General features: G+C 49.4%; 1 protein-coding gene across 2 annotated transcripts in view; it reads right to left on the bottom strand.

Moving 5' to 3' along the window:
* Nucleotides 1-17,055, bottom strand: part of SLC38A10 (solute carrier family 38 member 10) — a 38,588-nt gene that overhangs the window by 13,986 nt on the left and 7,547 nt on the right. For both annotated transcript variants that reach the window (XM_064467272.1, XM_064467273.1), the window contains exons 5-11: nucleotides 16,084-16,227; nucleotides 14,213-14,337; nucleotides 10,789-10,891; nucleotides 9,790-9,972; nucleotides 7,702-7,813; nucleotides 7,402-7,508; nucleotides 1,052-1,205 (exon numbers count right to left, since the gene is read on the bottom strand). In XM_064467272.1, the coding sequence (XP_064323342.1) occupies nucleotides 1,052-1,205; nucleotides 7,402-7,508; nucleotides 7,702-7,813; nucleotides 9,790-9,972; nucleotides 10,789-10,891; nucleotides 14,213-14,337; nucleotides 16,084-16,227 (928 nt within the window). The remainder of the gene's footprint in view (nucleotides 1-1,051; nucleotides 1,206-7,401; nucleotides 7,509-7,701; nucleotides 7,814-9,789; nucleotides 9,973-10,788; nucleotides 10,892-14,212; nucleotides 14,338-16,083; nucleotides 16,228-17,055) is intronic.

Below are 17,055 nucleotides of genomic sequence, written 5' to 3'. Positions count from 1 at the left end.
CACGATTAAGGGATTGAGAGCATCCTTTGCTTGGAGTTCACGGGCATCCTAGTGCCTGAGAAGGCACGCACGCCTCGGGTGAACTGTGAGCACAAACGCATAAAACCCCACTGCTGCCAGGGATGGAGCAACCCAGGAGTGAATGTTATCGGCGGCAGCACCGGTGTCTCGGCGACACTCAAAGCTGCTCAGCAGGAGCACAGCCAACAACCAGGAGGGAGGATAATCTCCAGAAGAGACAGCCCCTTTCTCACTTCCGTTCTCAATCTCTGGGAGGATATTTCAAGGCCCCCCAAAGAACAAAAAAAAAGCACGAGGAGAACCAAACAAAAATAAAATAAAGAAACAGGACACAGCCACAGATGAGGGGCAGCGCAGGGTCACGCGACACCTGCTAGCGATGGCCTTGCAAGGCAAGCCTGCAGCTGGGGAAGGGAGGGATTGGCTGTAATTCTATCAACGGCCACAGTAAACAAATAATAAATAACGTGAACCAGTAAACAAAGCTGAGGCATAATCACAGGCTTTGTCAGAGCTAAAACCAAATCCAAATTTATATCCTCACAACTAAAAAAAGTCAGTGCCCATAAATTTACATACCTTTGAGCGCAATGAATGGCTTGTTATTGGAACCGCGGACAATGCGCTGGCAGAAATGGTGAAAGCAGCCCTGTTTGGCCACTCGCACCCCTCGTACAGGTGGCCAGCGCGGAGCCAGTGCTGGGCTTTGCTCACAGAGCTGCATTTATCACCCCAAATGGGGACACCCATGCTCTGTCCTTACAGGGGACCCCAGCCCCTGCACCCTACCTTTCCTTTCCCGTTCCAGAACAACTCCCCCAGGGTACCACTGGAGCTCACACCAGGCTTCTCCAGAAGGCAAAACTGCAGCCTTTCTTGGGAAAAGTCCCCAGGATGCTTTGAAGAGGCACAGAGCTGCCTGGAAATGACCCCTGCTTCCACCACACTTTAAAAAAAAATTTTTTTTTTTTCTTTTTAAGAGGTGGAGCCGGGAGCTGTGCTGGGAAGCACAACCCAAGCAGAAACATACCTGGGATTTTGACCGAATCCCGGTCCATTCTGTTTTCCTCTCCATCCAGGTGCTCCAAACCCACCACTTCTGTCTTCACAGGGGCGTCCTCCGTCACCGACAAGGTGGTATATGTACTAATCACCAGTATTCCCAGGCCAATCCACAGTATAATCTGCACAATGTGCCAGAGTTTCAGTTAGCACAGCAAAACAAACGGGACTGCTCTGTACAGCATTCTTCATGCAAACAGTGTCTCCAAACAATTCAAAGCTCAGTGCAATTACACATGTCAATAGGAGAGAGAGGGGAGAAATTTAAGAGGCAAAAAAGAAAAAAAAAACCAGTAGCTTTTGGCTGAGGTTTGTATTTGGATGTAGAGACATATGAACAAGGGTTTCAGATGCTAGAAGCTGTTGAAAAGGCAACTCCTGTATCAGAATGGCTCAAAAGAAAGTGGACAGGATGTAAGGATAGAAAAATGCATGTGGCAGACACAAGTCCAGCTGCAAAGACTCATTCCCTGGTATTTCCAGTAGCTACATTAGAACACCATGAAATCAGGTCTGGCTGAGAACAGAGGTGCCTGACCTGTTTACAGCCTAGAAAGGTTTCTAGGGAGCCACTTAAAAATTCTTGCTTGCAAAAATAAGAATAAGATGTCTACACACAAGCCCTGGTGGCCAGTGCTCAAGGAGCTGATAAGAGGTAACTCACTGACTTCCAGAAAGCTGAAACCAAATAGAATAAAAATAGAAAGACAGAACCCAAATCCTATGGAGGGAAGGGCTCTATGAATTTCTTTAGCTCAAAGAGGAGAAAGTGATGACCACCGTCAAAAACAACATTTCTACAGCTTACTACCTAATGATAAATTGACCTAAAAGGATCTAATTCCACATAAGCCTTAAAGAAGAAACAGACTCTCTGCCTTTGAGTGAAGACAAAAAAATAAATCGCTGGGAGTGTGAGCAATTCAGGGGTAACTCAAGAAGGACAAGCAAGATGATGCGCAACAGAGGCAGAGGAACGTCTGCCGCGTTTGGTGCCAGGGCTGCCAAATGCCTGCCTGCTCCTCCAGACGAGAGCAGTACCAGCTCAAAGAGCTGAGCGGATGGATTGCTGGCCAACAACGCTGGCTGGGGAGATTTAATTAAACTCTAATATATTATTTTTACCTAGTTAATCATTGCAGTTGTCACAGTAAGGGCTTCTCATGGAACCTGGTTTGCATGTTAACATGTCAACAGCACTGTGAACAACTGGTAGGAGAAAGCCTGCAAGAGTTTTGCTGAAGGAAGCAGGCAAAGAAGTGGCACCCTCCTCTAGAAACTCACGTCTCCCCACAAACTCCTTTTCAAAAAAGACCATGGAAGCAACAGGAACCATCATATGCAAAACAGAAAACACCTCTGCAATGCTGAGAAGCTGAAAGTTTGCAGCAAACTGGTATTTATGATGCAGCAATTCCCCCTCTCCTCTCCTTTTTAAATACGTTCTGCTCGCTGAAGCGGCAGGAATCAGGCTTATTCCTGCAACTCTGCACACAGCAACAAAGGATCCAAGACAATGCTGCAAATTGAATCTTTTCTTCGCACCTCGTGGTCACCCTGTGCAATGCTCGAAGCTTGCAGGCAGCACACCGCTGGTTCTCCTCTGCTTTTTGCCAGTTCCCATCCCCACCCCTGCTGTGTGCGTGCTGACTGCAGGCTGCCAGGGTGAAGACATCGCTTTTTCCACCACATGTCTAACAAGAACAACTCACTATGCATGCTTCACGAAGCAGTCGTAAAAAAATCTCAATGCTGCTTTGGTACGCGATCTTGCTGTCCAGCAGGAACCACACAAGCTGCCTGGCCTCTTTGCAGAGAGGTGCAACACCCAGAGTCCTGGTGAATCTGGCTTGGGCTGTGGTCCCAGCTCACCAGGGGACCACATCCTGCGGGACTCATCCTCCTCCCCTAGAATCCTTACCCTGCATCATTTACATCCCAATTCAGAAAAAGCACAATAAAAGGATGCTACTCAGTGTGAGAAAAAACAGGAACACCTACAGGGAACCACTGCTACAACTGGGAGCTGCTGGGGGGAGAAAACTGAAAATAAAGGGGAGAAGTGAAATTGAAAGGAGAATTTACAACATTGGCATTCCTGGGGGAGGGAGGAAAGGCTAATGTTTTCCTCTCCTTCCTCATGCTGAGGGAGATTGCCCCGAAACACGGTCCAGGGCAGTCAGAGCCTCAGGCCCAGGAGACCCCATTCTCAGCACACCCCTACAGACAGACAGACAGACGCCTTCAGAAGGAAAAGGTTGGCGGGACGTGAAGCAGCTCTGGACAAGGGACGAGCAGCATGGCCAGGGAGCAGAGGCCAGACCTTAGAGACGTTGCAAAGGAAACAGAAGTAAAATCTGCTCCCTGCCTTGCCGTGTGGGTGCACAAAGAGCAGATATCCTGCCATCCCGCTTGGGCCAAAAGCGGAGTCAGCAGGTCCCTGCCACTGCTGCCCTCGGCTTGGAGCTCGTCCACTTCCTCCCCTCGCACAATCTACAGCCCCGGCAGAAATGCACTTTGCGACTGGAAGGCTGTTCTGGCGTCTTCCAGAAACAACAGCGGAGAGGAAGAGCATTTCCACAAAGAGGATCTATTCTGGTGCCACAGGAACTAGGAGCAACGTGGGAGAGAAGGGAACTGTAGGAAACGGCTGAAAACATTAAATGTTTTAAAAGGATTTTTGTTGTTTCTTATCTTAGTGGGGAACCACGGGCGTGAATGCCTTAGATCCAAACCCCTTTGATTGTTTAACATTTGGAGTTCATCTGTGAGCTTCCCAGAGAAGCGGGTACGGACGCACATGGCAGTCAAAGACAGGCTCAGCTGTCCGTGAACCGGCAGCCATCCCTCACCTTCAGCTCCCCTCTGTCAGCACACCTCCTCCTCACCTACCCCGTCCCTCAGCCACCAAAGACCAGAATAAAGAGGTCCACAATTTGGCTTAATTCCACAGAGATACTTATGACATGGAACACCAGGCAGTTGGTACTCAAGGGACCACCAAGACTAATCTGGCAATCGAAGGATGAGGAACATAGGGTGCAAGGACACGGTGGCTCGGGGAACCAAACGCAGGCAGAGAAGCCACCTACCCCCAAAGCGTTCAGCTGAAGAATTGAGAACCCAGAAGAAGGAGAGGGCTACACTGCAGAGCCCCAGTGTCTGGTCCCACAGGAAGAACCTCCCTGCCTCTGAAAAGTGAACCCTCTGAGAGCAGAGACCCTTCCCCAGAAGCACGTCTCAACATGGACGTGGCAAGAGGACTGCAAACCCCTCTGGCTGCAGCCTCCTGCAACAGGCAGGTCAGCAAGGCAAGGGCCTGTCTCCCAAGAGGAGCGCTCTGAGCACAGACGGGAATTCAGGAGAGGAAGTTTACGTGGCCATTTGCTTGGCTGGTCGCTTTCCCTCGGCCGTCCTTCCTCCCAGAAGATAACTCGAACTTTGTACAGAAGTGTCATTAGCTCAGACCATCTCCACTAACCACGCCTGAACCATCAGCGGGAAGCAAAAAAAACTGCATTTGTGTGGAGTGACGACATCCTCCAAACTGTGCTGTTTTGGACACGGAGCATTTGGAGGGACAGAGTCACAGCGAAGGAATGCAGAGCCCCGGTCACTGCCGGGTTCCTCTGCTGCACTACGACAGAAATGCTGCGTTTGAAAGGCTGTACCGACCAAAAACGCCTGTGGTGAAGGTGTGCTGGCCCCTGTGCTACCAGGGGAGGGCAGAGGGGAATCTCTTTTCCATCCACACAGGAGCGAGACCCAGGGGTTATTTCCTGACCTCGAGCAGCCTCTCCACAACTCCTCTTCCCCAACTGGGACAACAGCAACTCCGGCCTCCCTAGGAGGGGCCTCTCGGACAGGCTTGTGTCAACACTGGGAAGCCAACACCTTCCTGTTAGAAGTTAAACACTCTGTTTACAGACCTTAACGCGACCTTCAGCAGCACTCTGCCAAACCTCACTCTGTCCTCCCACACAAGGCTCCCAGAGGGCAGCAGGACACGGACCTGCACCTTTACCGGAACATGCTTGATGCTTAACCACAAGAAAGGGAACGCTCTCCCCAGTTCATTCACAGCTCTGCACGCCCGACTTCAAGCTTTTTAACTGCTCTGTTACCCAATCGTCCTTCCAACACAGCAAGCCTTTCAACCCAGTCACCCCCCAGCCTAGACCAAGCTGCCGTCCCCAGCCCCAGCCCGCTGGCCAGCAGCTGCGATAATTAACAACTCGCTGGCAGAAGCTGCCTGTGCTTTTTGCTGGCCAGCAAACACCTGGGACTGCCCATATTCCTCCCCCTGGAGCCCTCTTCACCACTTTTAATGTAACTCCCCTGTTTCACAGCCTCAGCCTGCACCATCTTTTCCCAGCTTGGTAAATCTAAGCTTCCCACCTCACCAGCCCCATAAGCTGCCCAACATGGGACTTCACTGGATGCCAGAGGTGGCCCAGTAAAAGCATCCAGTTCTCAGCAGCAGCAGCACAAGAGTCAAGATAATTCAGGCAAGCGTAAGAGCCAGCATTGAAAAGGTCTGCTGTTTTGGAAGAAAGCTAAGGATGACGGAGGGAGGGAGGGAGGGAGGGAGAACATACACGTACATTGTTTAGACAGGGAAAAGCGGGGAGGGACAGCTACGCCCAGGGCTGGCTCCTTCTCCCCCCTTGACTGCCACTTTTCACAGGAGCATATTTTGATGGAGTGGAGCGCCTGATCAAAGAAAGCAGGAATGAAGGAGGAGACCAAAGACAGAGCTTCAGGGAAAGAATAAATGAGTCTTTGCAGAAGACCTGGAGGAACGAAGAGAGGGTGGGCCCAGAATTTGGCTCCAGAGTGGAGGCGGGGAGGTGCTCCGCAGCCTAGCGTGTTTCTGAAGGCAGGTGTGCCCTTGCTGCCGTACTTCAGAGCATCGGTCAAAGCAAGTATGCAAACTTGACAGGCGATGGATCATTCAAGAGAAAGCTGGACAGCTTGCTACCAGCCCCTTGAAATGCCAGGGTAACCTGAGGGCTGATGCTTTAGATAAGCCCTTATTGCTTTGTGAGGATTTCTGCAGGACAAACATCTTCACCAGCCTTGTGACCAGCGTTTCAGGTCAAGCATTGTGAGGGCCCCAGTATTCAACCCCAGGCAGCTGACAGTCGCCTCTGGGCAGCCAGTCTCAGAGCTCAGCACATCCTAAGTGCAGTTTCAAGGCACTGCAGAGAAACGTTCTGGCTCAGCCGGAATAGAAAGCAATTCGTGAAAGTGCTCTTTGTTTCCCTGAAAAATCCAGGCTGGCATTCAGACTCCTGCTTGGGGCTTCAGTCAAAGAAGTTAGGACCAAAGTGTCAGAATTCAGAGTGAAAGCTGGAAAGTTGGACTATTTCCTTGTGTCAGAGAAAGCGTGGGGAAAGAAAAAAATACACCCTGCTTAAAAACTTCATGTACGTTTGCAAACCCGCAAGTCATTAAACACGGAGAAAGCCATTAGTTCTGTAGGACCCACAAAAATGTCGTGCTCTCCCCCTGCTGACTCTGCAGTTTGCTGAAAACCTTATTCCCAGCCCAGCACTGTCGTGACTGGTAAGGCTGGGGCAGAGGCCTGCTAAAAAGGCAGTGGATTAAGTTATTGTTAGGAAAAAAACAAAACATGTCCATTTCAGCCCCACAAAAGTACAGTATTTGCAGAATCAGAGAGATCAAGCCCAGCAAAGAGCCACTTTGTTTCAGTCCCCAAGGAGGCCAATTCAAACTAGAGCAAAAGGAAAAGCTAAACTTCTAACAGCCTCCAAACGACCCCAATTTTTTAAAAATCAATTCCTGAAGCAACACCTCTATGTGTGTGTTCCCTTTTATTATTATTTTGGTTGAAACCAGAAAGCTGAGGGTCAGCAGCAAGAACCGCATCGCTGAGAAACAGTGTTTATTTTACCCAGCCCAGGCAGGTTGGGATGTAAGGACTGTTAAGGTTTTATAGGCTGCCTGGATTTCCCATTCTGTGGATACAGAACCTGAAGCCCACCAGAAGGCAGACTGGAAGCAGCATTTTATGCACCAATTAAAAGCTTCACTTGCTGCTGGAGGGACAAAAAGAGCCGGTGTTCCAGCATGGGGCAGGCCATGCGCTGGGCCAGCACCTCCTGCGCTGCTGTCTGCATGCCTATAAGCAATGCTGCTCAGAGCAGCCGACCAGAACAGCTCCCGCCTGTACTGGGCAGACTGGAGGGGGAGGCTGGAGGAGGTGCCCAGCAGTTTCTCTGCTGCAGCCAAATTAACTACATTCCCAGGCTCTGCAGAGGACTTAGGGAGATGTCAAGCAGCATCAGCACTGACCTGTGAACAAAGTGCATTCTTGTGGATCTTCTTGTAAATAAGAGCTGGGCAGATAAAACAAATGAGGCTTCCCATCGTAGCACCTGTCAGGCCCAGGACTGTTTCCACTGGCAAAGAAGAAGAAAAGTCATCAAAGTCCCCTTCCAGGACAGCCAGAGCAGCAGCACGTGGCAGCTGTCTGAACCCCCAGGCAGGCTGCGGTGCGAGCCCAATGGGCCTGGCCATCCCACCCAGAAAAGCAAATAAAAGACCAGAGAAAATAGGCCAGCAACCAGCCCTCGCCCCCAACTCCTCGCTCACCGTTTGGGATCATGATGCCTCCTATCATGGTGCCAAACACAACAGCCAGCGTCAGGGCTTTGAACCGAAGTGGGGGCATATAACCCCCAGCAGCAAAGGTGCCATCTTTTTGCTGGAAGAAAAAGGGTGGGAGGGGGAGAATGAGTTTAGCTCCCACATCACACCCACACAGTTCCTAAGCAATTACCCCAGCAGGCTACAGAAGCTTCGTCACCTCCATGCTACGGTCTCCATGGAGGTGAATGCTGGGGGGGGGGGGGGGGGGGGGGGGCAGTTAGCCACGGTTGAGCAGTTTTAATATGCAACTGCATTTGAACCTTCAAAACAAGAACGACCAGGGGGCACAGAGCCAAAGCTGCTGTTTCCATCCTGCCCCAAATGTGAACCGTACAGCTGTATCCCAGTCCCTGTGCCAGTGCTGCAGCCGCCCAGCCTCAGCGAGCGGCCCCAAGGCCAAGGGCATGAGAAAGAGGCGCAACTGAGAAGGCAGGAGGGAGAATGGTCACAGAAGGAAGAGCTCTGGTTTTGCTACAGCAAGGGTTGCTACTCCCCTAACGCCTCTGGGAGCAGGGCTATTCCCACTGCATTACAACACGTGTCACAGCTCCTCCGACTTGACAGAAGACACCCTGGCTGGACGGGAGAGAGGATGATCAGTACTGCTGGGGAGCTGCTGATACTGGAGGGTTTTCAGATGCCCTCTGTTTCCCATCCTATCCTCACCCAAGCAGGAGGTGCAGAAAGCAGAGGACCCGGCAAACCCACATGCCCTAGGGAACCAGTGGGTCCCCGCTCTCCTGGACACACAGATGGGAGAGGAAAGTGAAAGTGCCCCAAGAGCCCCAAGAGCCATGAGCAGAGCCCAGGCGAGAACAGAGTCCTTCCCAAACGTTTCCAGCATTTACTCCTCTGCACCCACTGGCTTTCACTGACCATCTTCCCCCATCCTCAGGCCCTCCCGACGTGAGAAAAGAGCCAGGGGCTTCTCACAGGCAGAAGTGGCAGGATTTAGAGCTATAAATTGCTCAAGTTTTATTTCCTGCCCTAAGAGGTTTCTATTTATGCAGATACACAAAGGCCTCAGAACATTCCCACAATCTCTTACTGTTATTTACTGAATACCATCGGCATGCTTAGTGCCGTACAATACACAGAGGAGAACACGCTACTGCCACAAGGGACTTACAGTCTAAATCAGACAGACCAACTATAGTCACAAAGGCTGTCTGAAGAGCTGACCCTGGGAAAGGTGAACGTGTGGGAGAGGGCTGTACTCCACCGCATGCTTCTGCACCAGACCGGCACCAAATAGCCAGGGGAGGCACTGGAGGAAGGGGACATCTGAACCCAGAGGGGAGAAGGCTGCTCAGGGCTATTGACAAAGGTGCAAGCACAAGAATAATAATAAAATAGCAGAAATGAGCAGGCACACACAGAAGCAAGAAGAAATGAGGCTGGACTGGCCTCTGAGGCCGGGAACAGAAGCTTGAGCTAAATGCAAAGCAAGACCGAGTTGGCCAGCAAAAGGATGCCAGCTGGAGCAGCAGGAAATAAGGAGGCTCCTGTTTCCAAAAGCAGATTTCTCCCTCTTTCCAAGGGGGAGAACCACCTCAGCTCTGAACTATGTAACACTTCTGTGCAAGAGCTGAAATCCCCAGCAGAGCAGGGAAGCAGCAGCCACGGGACTCGGGGCACAGCAGAGCAATAGCAGGCTTCAGACTCACAACTCCAGCACTTCTGCCCACTAAATTCCTCTGCAGAGAGGATAAGAACCTCAAAGTACCAGAGACTGGCCATTCTTCAGGGCAGGATTTAGACTGCCATGGGCCTCCTGCTGCACCGTTACCACACACCAGGCACTTACGATTTCACTGTCAGTTGAGGGTTTGTCCCTCTGGACAGCGAGTACCTACCACAAGTCAGAAACATGCAGTTGTCAATGGAGTCTCACAGAACGAAGGCACATTTGTAGCCCAGGTTGGCAGCCAGCAGCAGAAGCCAAAGAGTCACAGTAGCCCTTCAAAAAGCAAGTTTCAAAGGTGCACACCAAGGCAGCCAGCTGCTCCTGGCCACACAAGAGGATCTTACCTGCTGCTCAAAGAGAAGGGTGTTCAGCGCCTGCCTGCACGGGAGAATCATCATCGGAAACCCCACAGCTACAGACATCATGAATCCCACTCGAATCATCTCCGTCACGAGGTTGGAAGGGAAGTTCATTAGGACATTCCCAGCAATGGCATCAGTGTAACTCACGTAGCCAAAGAAGCCCACCTGTCCGGCAGGAGGGGAGGTGAGTGGATGGGGTTTGACTCCAAATCACGTCCATACCTGCTCTTTACAAAAGGGTCAGCGACCTCCCATGAGCCAGGACCAGCCAGCCAAGGAGGGAGCGTGGGGCCACCTCCACGGGCAACCTGCCAGCAGCCCCAGCTGCAGCACCCCCAAAAGTTGAGACAGGCAGTTAACAAATAATGGGACCTTCCTAAAAGCAGCGGCTAGTTTCTCACTAAATACAGGGGTCTTTCATGGAGGATGTTGCAGCGAGGGAACACTGCCACTGCCTGCGACACAGAGCAGTGAATCCCTGTTTGCTGCCAGGCCCACGGACCGGCCCCCTCCGACAAAGGAGGGGCTGTAACAATCCCTGCAGCAGCCCAGCTCACAGGGGCAGGCTTTTCTCAGGAATTATTAACTCTGTTTTATTAACTGGTGCTTTATGAGGCATAACTTCCTTCACATCTTTCCAACTGCAACAGGCTGAAAGAACCTCTCCTAAGCTCTGGGGGGCACCTCCAGCTCCAGGCTGGGCCCTGGAAGGCAGACATCAGGCTGATGCATGTGGAAGAGCTGGGTCTCCACTCCGCCTCTGCCCAAGGAAATGTGCCACTCAAAATCTGGACTCTCCAAATACCTCCTGCACTGTTTGGTTCATAATCTCCCATCTAATTTTGCTTTCAGCAAGATGACTTATCTTTCAGAATAAATACAGATAAGCAGAAACCAGCCCCAGCTGAAAATAAATCATCATCCCTGTTGCCCCTCCAGAGCCTGACTTCTGGCAAGGAAAGAGAAGGGGAAGTTTCTTACCGTAATGTAAAAGGTGGTGACCACGTTTAGTGAAGAAGCAAATATGGAGCTCATGATTTTAACAGACGGCTCATCCAAGCTATCATAGGTAGGCAAGACCTGGCTGTAGAGAAGGGAAAATTATTTAAGGAAACCTTCTGCAGAGAGAGAAAAGAACCCAAGTCCAGCACGTTCCCTGCCTCAGCCCAGCAGCAAAGAATCCCTGACACCTTCCCCCTATGGAGCATAAACACTCGCTGCTATTCCAGAATTTATATTGCTAATGCCAAGAGATTTCAGAACACTCATAACTTTAAGTGTTGCAAAAAATATTCCTGCTCTCCCCACCCCACCACGTGGAGCTAAACGTGTGATGTAAACATTTTGGTTCAAAAGTGTTGCAAAATGAATGACCGTTTGTTCCAGTGAAAACACCAGTGGCACCAGGCCAGGCAGCGCCTTGGAGATTATTGTTCTTGGAGCTCTCTATGCTGATAATTAAAGCAACACAGTGTTTACAGAGTAAAAGCAGGAAGAAGGTTAGAGCATCGCACTGTCTAAAAGAAAAGTTAAACAAACAAAACTAAATGCAGCGCCTGTCATGTTTCAGCACCGCTGCTAGAGCTCAGTTCATAGAAAGCTGGGAGCACCAGTTACACGGTATTTGGGGTATTTACAGACCTGGAAAGCATGTGGAATGTACTTTCTGACATCAGGTGTATATTTTAGCAACTCATTAACCTCTTGTTACTTTAAATCAAGTGGCTACATCCTGGCTTCATGTTACTGAAGTAACTCTCACGAGAAGGGGGGGAGCATCCAGTTAGGTGAGAAGGGGGTATCCCCAGCTCCAGTGGGCACGAAGCCATTAACAGAAAGTGTGTCAAGCTGAGGCCAAGCAGAAAAATCCTTAACCCTTAATCCCTTAACTCAAAGGGTTCCGCACAAAGGAAGGCGAGCACTTCGGCTCGCAGAAACCTGCAAGACGCATGGGGTCTGTGAACGCAGCACTGTGGCAGCCATTTACCTGCAGGGAGTGAGGAGACCAGCTTCCCCAGGAGTCTCTCCATTTCAGATTCCTCCCTGCCCTCAACACAGCAACCTCTCCTAGATTAACTTACTGTGTCCCAGGGGGCTTCAGCCGCATGAGGGGAAAGGGGCCAAACACCCAGGCCCAAGAATTGGAAGAAAGGGGGGGAGCAGCGAGGCTCTGCAGTGTGTGGGATGGCACAGCCGGCCCAGGTTTGTGTTAGTGCAGGAGCAACAGCAGTGACACGGGGAAAAGCACCCTGCAAAGTCCAGCTGCACCCAGCCTTCCTGTGATCACCTAACAGTACTCCTTCAGGCCAGCTTAGGTGTGGAGGATAAGCAGAGTGTCCCTCAAGCCCACACGAGATGTTGCCGAGCCCTCCTGACCATCACCACCTCCCAGGGCAGAGCAAGAGGACAAGAAGCGTGCAACAGGCAGCACGCCCTGGCAAGCCCGGGGTTTATTTTTAAGCAAAATGACTGCACTGAAGGCCAGCAAAGGATCAGGGATCCTTCCCCATGTTATCTGTTACGCTGCACCTCCATGAGGGCACAAGTAGATGGTTCCTCCCGAGCAGAGAGCAGGCAAGTCAGCACAAGCATTAAGAGCAGCCTCAGAGAAAGCAGCCTTGCTTCAGGGATGGCCAGAGCTACCTCAGAGTATCTGTTCTTTGCCTTCACTGTAGGGACCACCTTGTACAGGCTCTCTGAGCACAGTACTAACTCAGCCTGCAGGGAACTGATGCTCACAGAGGCAATGAACAACATCCTGACTTTTATTACCCCTGTGCATTCAGCATTTTTGCATCTATCTGCACCAGAATAGACATCTCCAGAAATTAGAAGTTTTCTCCTGGAAAGCTGTACTGACTCCTCTTTAATTAGAGGGTTCAGTGACTTGACCAAGGTCACGCAAGGAGGCTGCAGCAGAGGTAAAGCTGGAGCCCTCACACTCAGCTCCACAGCAGATTTCCACGCTACATAACTGTAGAGGAGTGACCTACTTTGCAACTTCAGCAACAACAGGATAGCTCTTAAAGAGTGAAGGGTATTGAACTCAAAAGTAAAGCAGGGTCAAGTTTTTTCAAGCTAGAATAATAGTGCATTTATTTGTCCTTACTGTATGCTGCATTTACGTGCTGAAGGAAAAGGATTTCTGCTTTATGTTAGAATTATTTATTTTTTAAAAAGGTGATTTAGAGGTTAGCAAAATTAAACCTACCTAGCTGAGAATAACATGCTTATAAAGATTGCCTGGGCTGGGGACAGCACATTGCCCTGATGCTTGGAAAAAACACATAGCTTTAGGTTTGGTTTGCCACGTAAGTGCTGTAATGGAGCCTATATTTAGGTACGTGCACACTGGTCCAGACCAAACGATTTCCCTGCACTTCCAACTCCCAGAAAAATTGTGCTGGGTACTGTGTGGCTACCATAAGAAGAAAAATTTGGACCTCAGAAATGTTTTAGAGTTAACAAGGTAAAGCTGTAAAAGACTACAACCCCCTTCACCAGTTGTAATGGAGACATTAAACAGCAAGACTTGAGCGTGTTCGGGTAGGAACCGAGCTGCCAAGAGAGCCGATAAGTGGAAAATGATGATTTGGATCTTGCGTGTGGGTGTAAACACAGCAGTCTGAACAAATTTTATCTGTCACATTCATTTACTGTTGGCATGCTACCCATTTGCTAGAACTACAGGGGGGGAAGCCCGACTCTGCCAGCCTTCCAAATGAGGATGGTCTTTTCCGTGTCCACATTTGGATTTACACTTCTATTTAAAGTCTGTTACTATTCTGGCCAGGCACGTATTGCTCACTTGCCATTTTGGTGCAGAAGGTAATGCTGCTAGAAATGTGAAAATAGCCTGGTCTGCCATCACATCCTTCCATGTGCCAACGGAAACCCTCATTAAAAGCAGGTAACTGGAAACATACAAACAACTCTCCAAAGTCAACTACTGTGTGATCTTCTGAGTATTCTCAAAGAAATTCAGGGAAGCAGAGAGCAGCCACCGAGTGTACGCTACCCTGCAGGGGGCCCTGTGGCCATTAGGAGACACAGCCCTGCTGCCTTTCCTGGTACTAAACCATTCCCTTCAAGAAACGGGGGAAATTCATCACTTTTGCAGCTGTACCAGAAGCAACATGCACTACACTGAGGATCTGTTTGGCCCAAATGATGTTGTGTTGCTCAAGTACAATAACTCCCAAGTGGAATATAACTCCCTCCCCCATCTAGGTAACAAAAGGGTCACAACTGAAAGAGATGCTGTACTTCGGGGCTGTAAAATATTTTGATTAAAATAAAATAGGAAACCAGATGGTATCTATCCCTTGCAGATCCTCATGACCCTCTGCCCTCACAAACTCACTGTGCACCACAACTGCTAGAAGTGGGAATGGCAGGTACTTACGACTGACAGGCAAAAGACATGCCAAAGATGGGGATGCAGCGAAAAATGCCCTCCCAACGAGTGTAACTAACTCGCTGCAGCCACTGCCCGCTGAAGAGGCCATGCTTGAAGGACGACAGCACAATCTGTAGCCGAGAAAAAGAAAAGGGGTTAAGATCCAACCCAAAACAACCTCACGGCAGCAGTAACACCGGTGCTGGGATAAAAGGCAACGTGTGGCAGCTCTGCAAGGAACAGCTTACACTGCCTACCACAGCCCGATCTCTATTAGTCAAATTCCCCAGCTCCCCACCCCACCTACACACTTTATTAAAGCTCCCAGCAACCTCCATAGGCCCCTTGCCACCAAGGATCCTGGGGTGTATTTTAAAAGATCTATGACATTCCCCCCTTGTTTGATGCCATCAGACACCAAAGCATTCACCAGGGTGGAACAATTTCCACTGAAACATTTAACTGGGAGAATTATTGTTCCCAGAATTTTTTTTTTTTTGCATGTTTTAAAAGATGTTTTTAAATCCAAACGGGAAGCGACATTTGCCTTGGAGAATCCTGTTCAATGGAGAGAGACAAAGGTTCCTAAAACAGGACCCCACCTGCACACTGCTACTCCAGGACCATTTAACAACACCAGTTCACCAAAGACAAGGATAAACTTCATGAAAACAGGGGGAGCAAGGCACCCACACGAGGCCAGGGGAGCTCTTTTGCCATTGACAGGGAAACTGGCAGGCATTGGGTTGCACAGGAAACAGAAGGTAAATATGTCTGAATGCCTGTTTATAATATCGCCTGAATGGGGGTTTTCTAATCCCCAGAGATTATGTTTTAGTGCAGCCAACTCTCATGAAATGTTGTGGTTTTCTTAAAGGCGCAGCTCCTGGAACACGGCAGCTTTGTAAAACACTCATTTACAGTTTCCAGTCTCCTTACAGAGGCAAGCTCAGAAGCGTGACCCAGCACAACCTACTAAAAGAAGTTAAGTGGAAAGAATTTCCACGCCTCCCTCTTCTTCATTTTGTTTCAGCTCTCCCAGTCCTGAAATCTGGGAGGCAAGGCTGGGACTCCAAGAGCAAACCATATGAGCATCCCTGAGGTAAAATTTAAGTCATTAAAAAGCAAGTGAAAGTCTCCACCTCTCAGTAAACGGTGCTACACAATGGGGCTTGGCCAAGCCAAACTGGGCCAGCTTTAGGTAACTTTCAGCTTACCCTACTTAATCTAAATGGTCAAGAATTCACTCACCTCAGTAAAGAAAACCTTTTCTAGATATATCTAAGGACAAGTATATGCCACGTACCAGACTTAAGACTTTATGAAGCCTTCCATGCTCAAAAATAGAAGTGCTGGTGTCTAACAAATAAAACTACTTGCAGCCTGAAAGACATTAACCATCAGCTGCAAAAAAACATGCAAAATACATGTTTGAGTTCTTAACAAGGACTGCCTTCCCCCCTACAGATCAGAAGCATTGGGGTTTTCAAGGCAAAACACTAACACACAATGAAAGTCCTTCTGCTTCCAGGCACTCTTCCCCACATCTTCCATCCTTTGTTTTAAAGTTCAGAGCCCTAAATTATAAGACACCAACAAGCAGAATAAACCATAACTCGATTTGTGGTTTATTATTATTTGTGCCATCACAGTCCCTAACATTTGTAATCGCTTATAGACCCACCAGCCAGTCTCTACAGCCTGTACTTCCCCACCTCCACCAGCGCAGGCACGTGGACCTCTCATTGTGACTGGCACTAGCCGCGCTAATTATCAGGAAGGACATTTTAAACTTGAGGCCTGCACCTGCAGGCCGTCCCAGCGGGAACATCTGTGTTAAAACAATAGGAAAGCCGCATTCCCACGTCAATACTCACCACGAACATGAACACTGTGTAAAAGATCAGAGCCATGGCACTGAATGACTGTATGGAGGCCATCATGTTCCTCTGGAGGCTCAGTGGAAGTACAATGCACAGGGAGACAGCAAAGAGCAGGACTATCCGGAAACTGCCCGACACCTGGAATAGGGACCTGCATAAAGAACTGGAGCACGGTGGGTACCCAAAACACCCCACCAAATTAGCAAACCACAACGTGGATCAGTTTTCCAGAGCGAGAGACAATGCAATGCCAGAATCCATTTCAAATATGAAATTCTGCTTCTGTACGTATTTAAAGATTTGATGCTGAAAGATTGCCATTTCTTTGGCTAGGTCTGTGATTAGCTGATACAGTCACTGGGTGCCACTGTTGCTCTACACAGTGTGTGACAGGTCCATCCTGAAATGGAAGAATTTGGGCTGGGGGGTGGGTGTTTAAATGCTATTCCAGCACAAGCTTTTCAAGTATTTTCATGCAATTAAATAAAAACTAAACTTACTTGGGGAATAAGAGATTGAAGCCTCAAAAATTCTGATCCAAAAAATTAATCAAAACCTCCCATTGGTATTTATTATAGCAGAACACTCTGAAATGCTTGGAAATATTTAATACCTAATTTGGCTGCAGCCACAACACATCTTTCTAACTTCACAGTGCCTTAATCAGAGCTTAGCAGCATCAGGCGGAGCAGATAACAGCCCCGCCAAAAATCCTTCCACACGTCCATTTCGCTTCCCCGCACAGCTCTCATGCTGGCTCCGAGCGCTGCTGTTCACAGCTCTCCTGGAAGAGCAGCAAGAGCCTCCTGCCCACGAGGAGCACCCCTTGCCACCATGCATCTTGAGCCAGCACCAGGCTCATCTTACAGCTTATTTTATCTTAAAGAGGAGGCAGGTGCACAGTAACTTTGGCCACCAAAACAGCAAGGGACAGGACCCAAATCCCTCTTCAACCAGAGGGCTCCA

The sequence above is a fragment of the Phalacrocorax carbo genome, chromosome 16, assembly GCF_963921805.1.
Source record: "Phalacrocorax carbo chromosome 16, bPhaCar2.1, whole genome shotgun sequence".
Lineage (NCBI taxonomy): Eukaryota > Metazoa > Chordata > Aves > Suliformes > Phalacrocoracidae > Phalacrocorax > Phalacrocorax carbo.
This window is presented reverse-complemented; position numbering and strand designations above follow the sequence as displayed.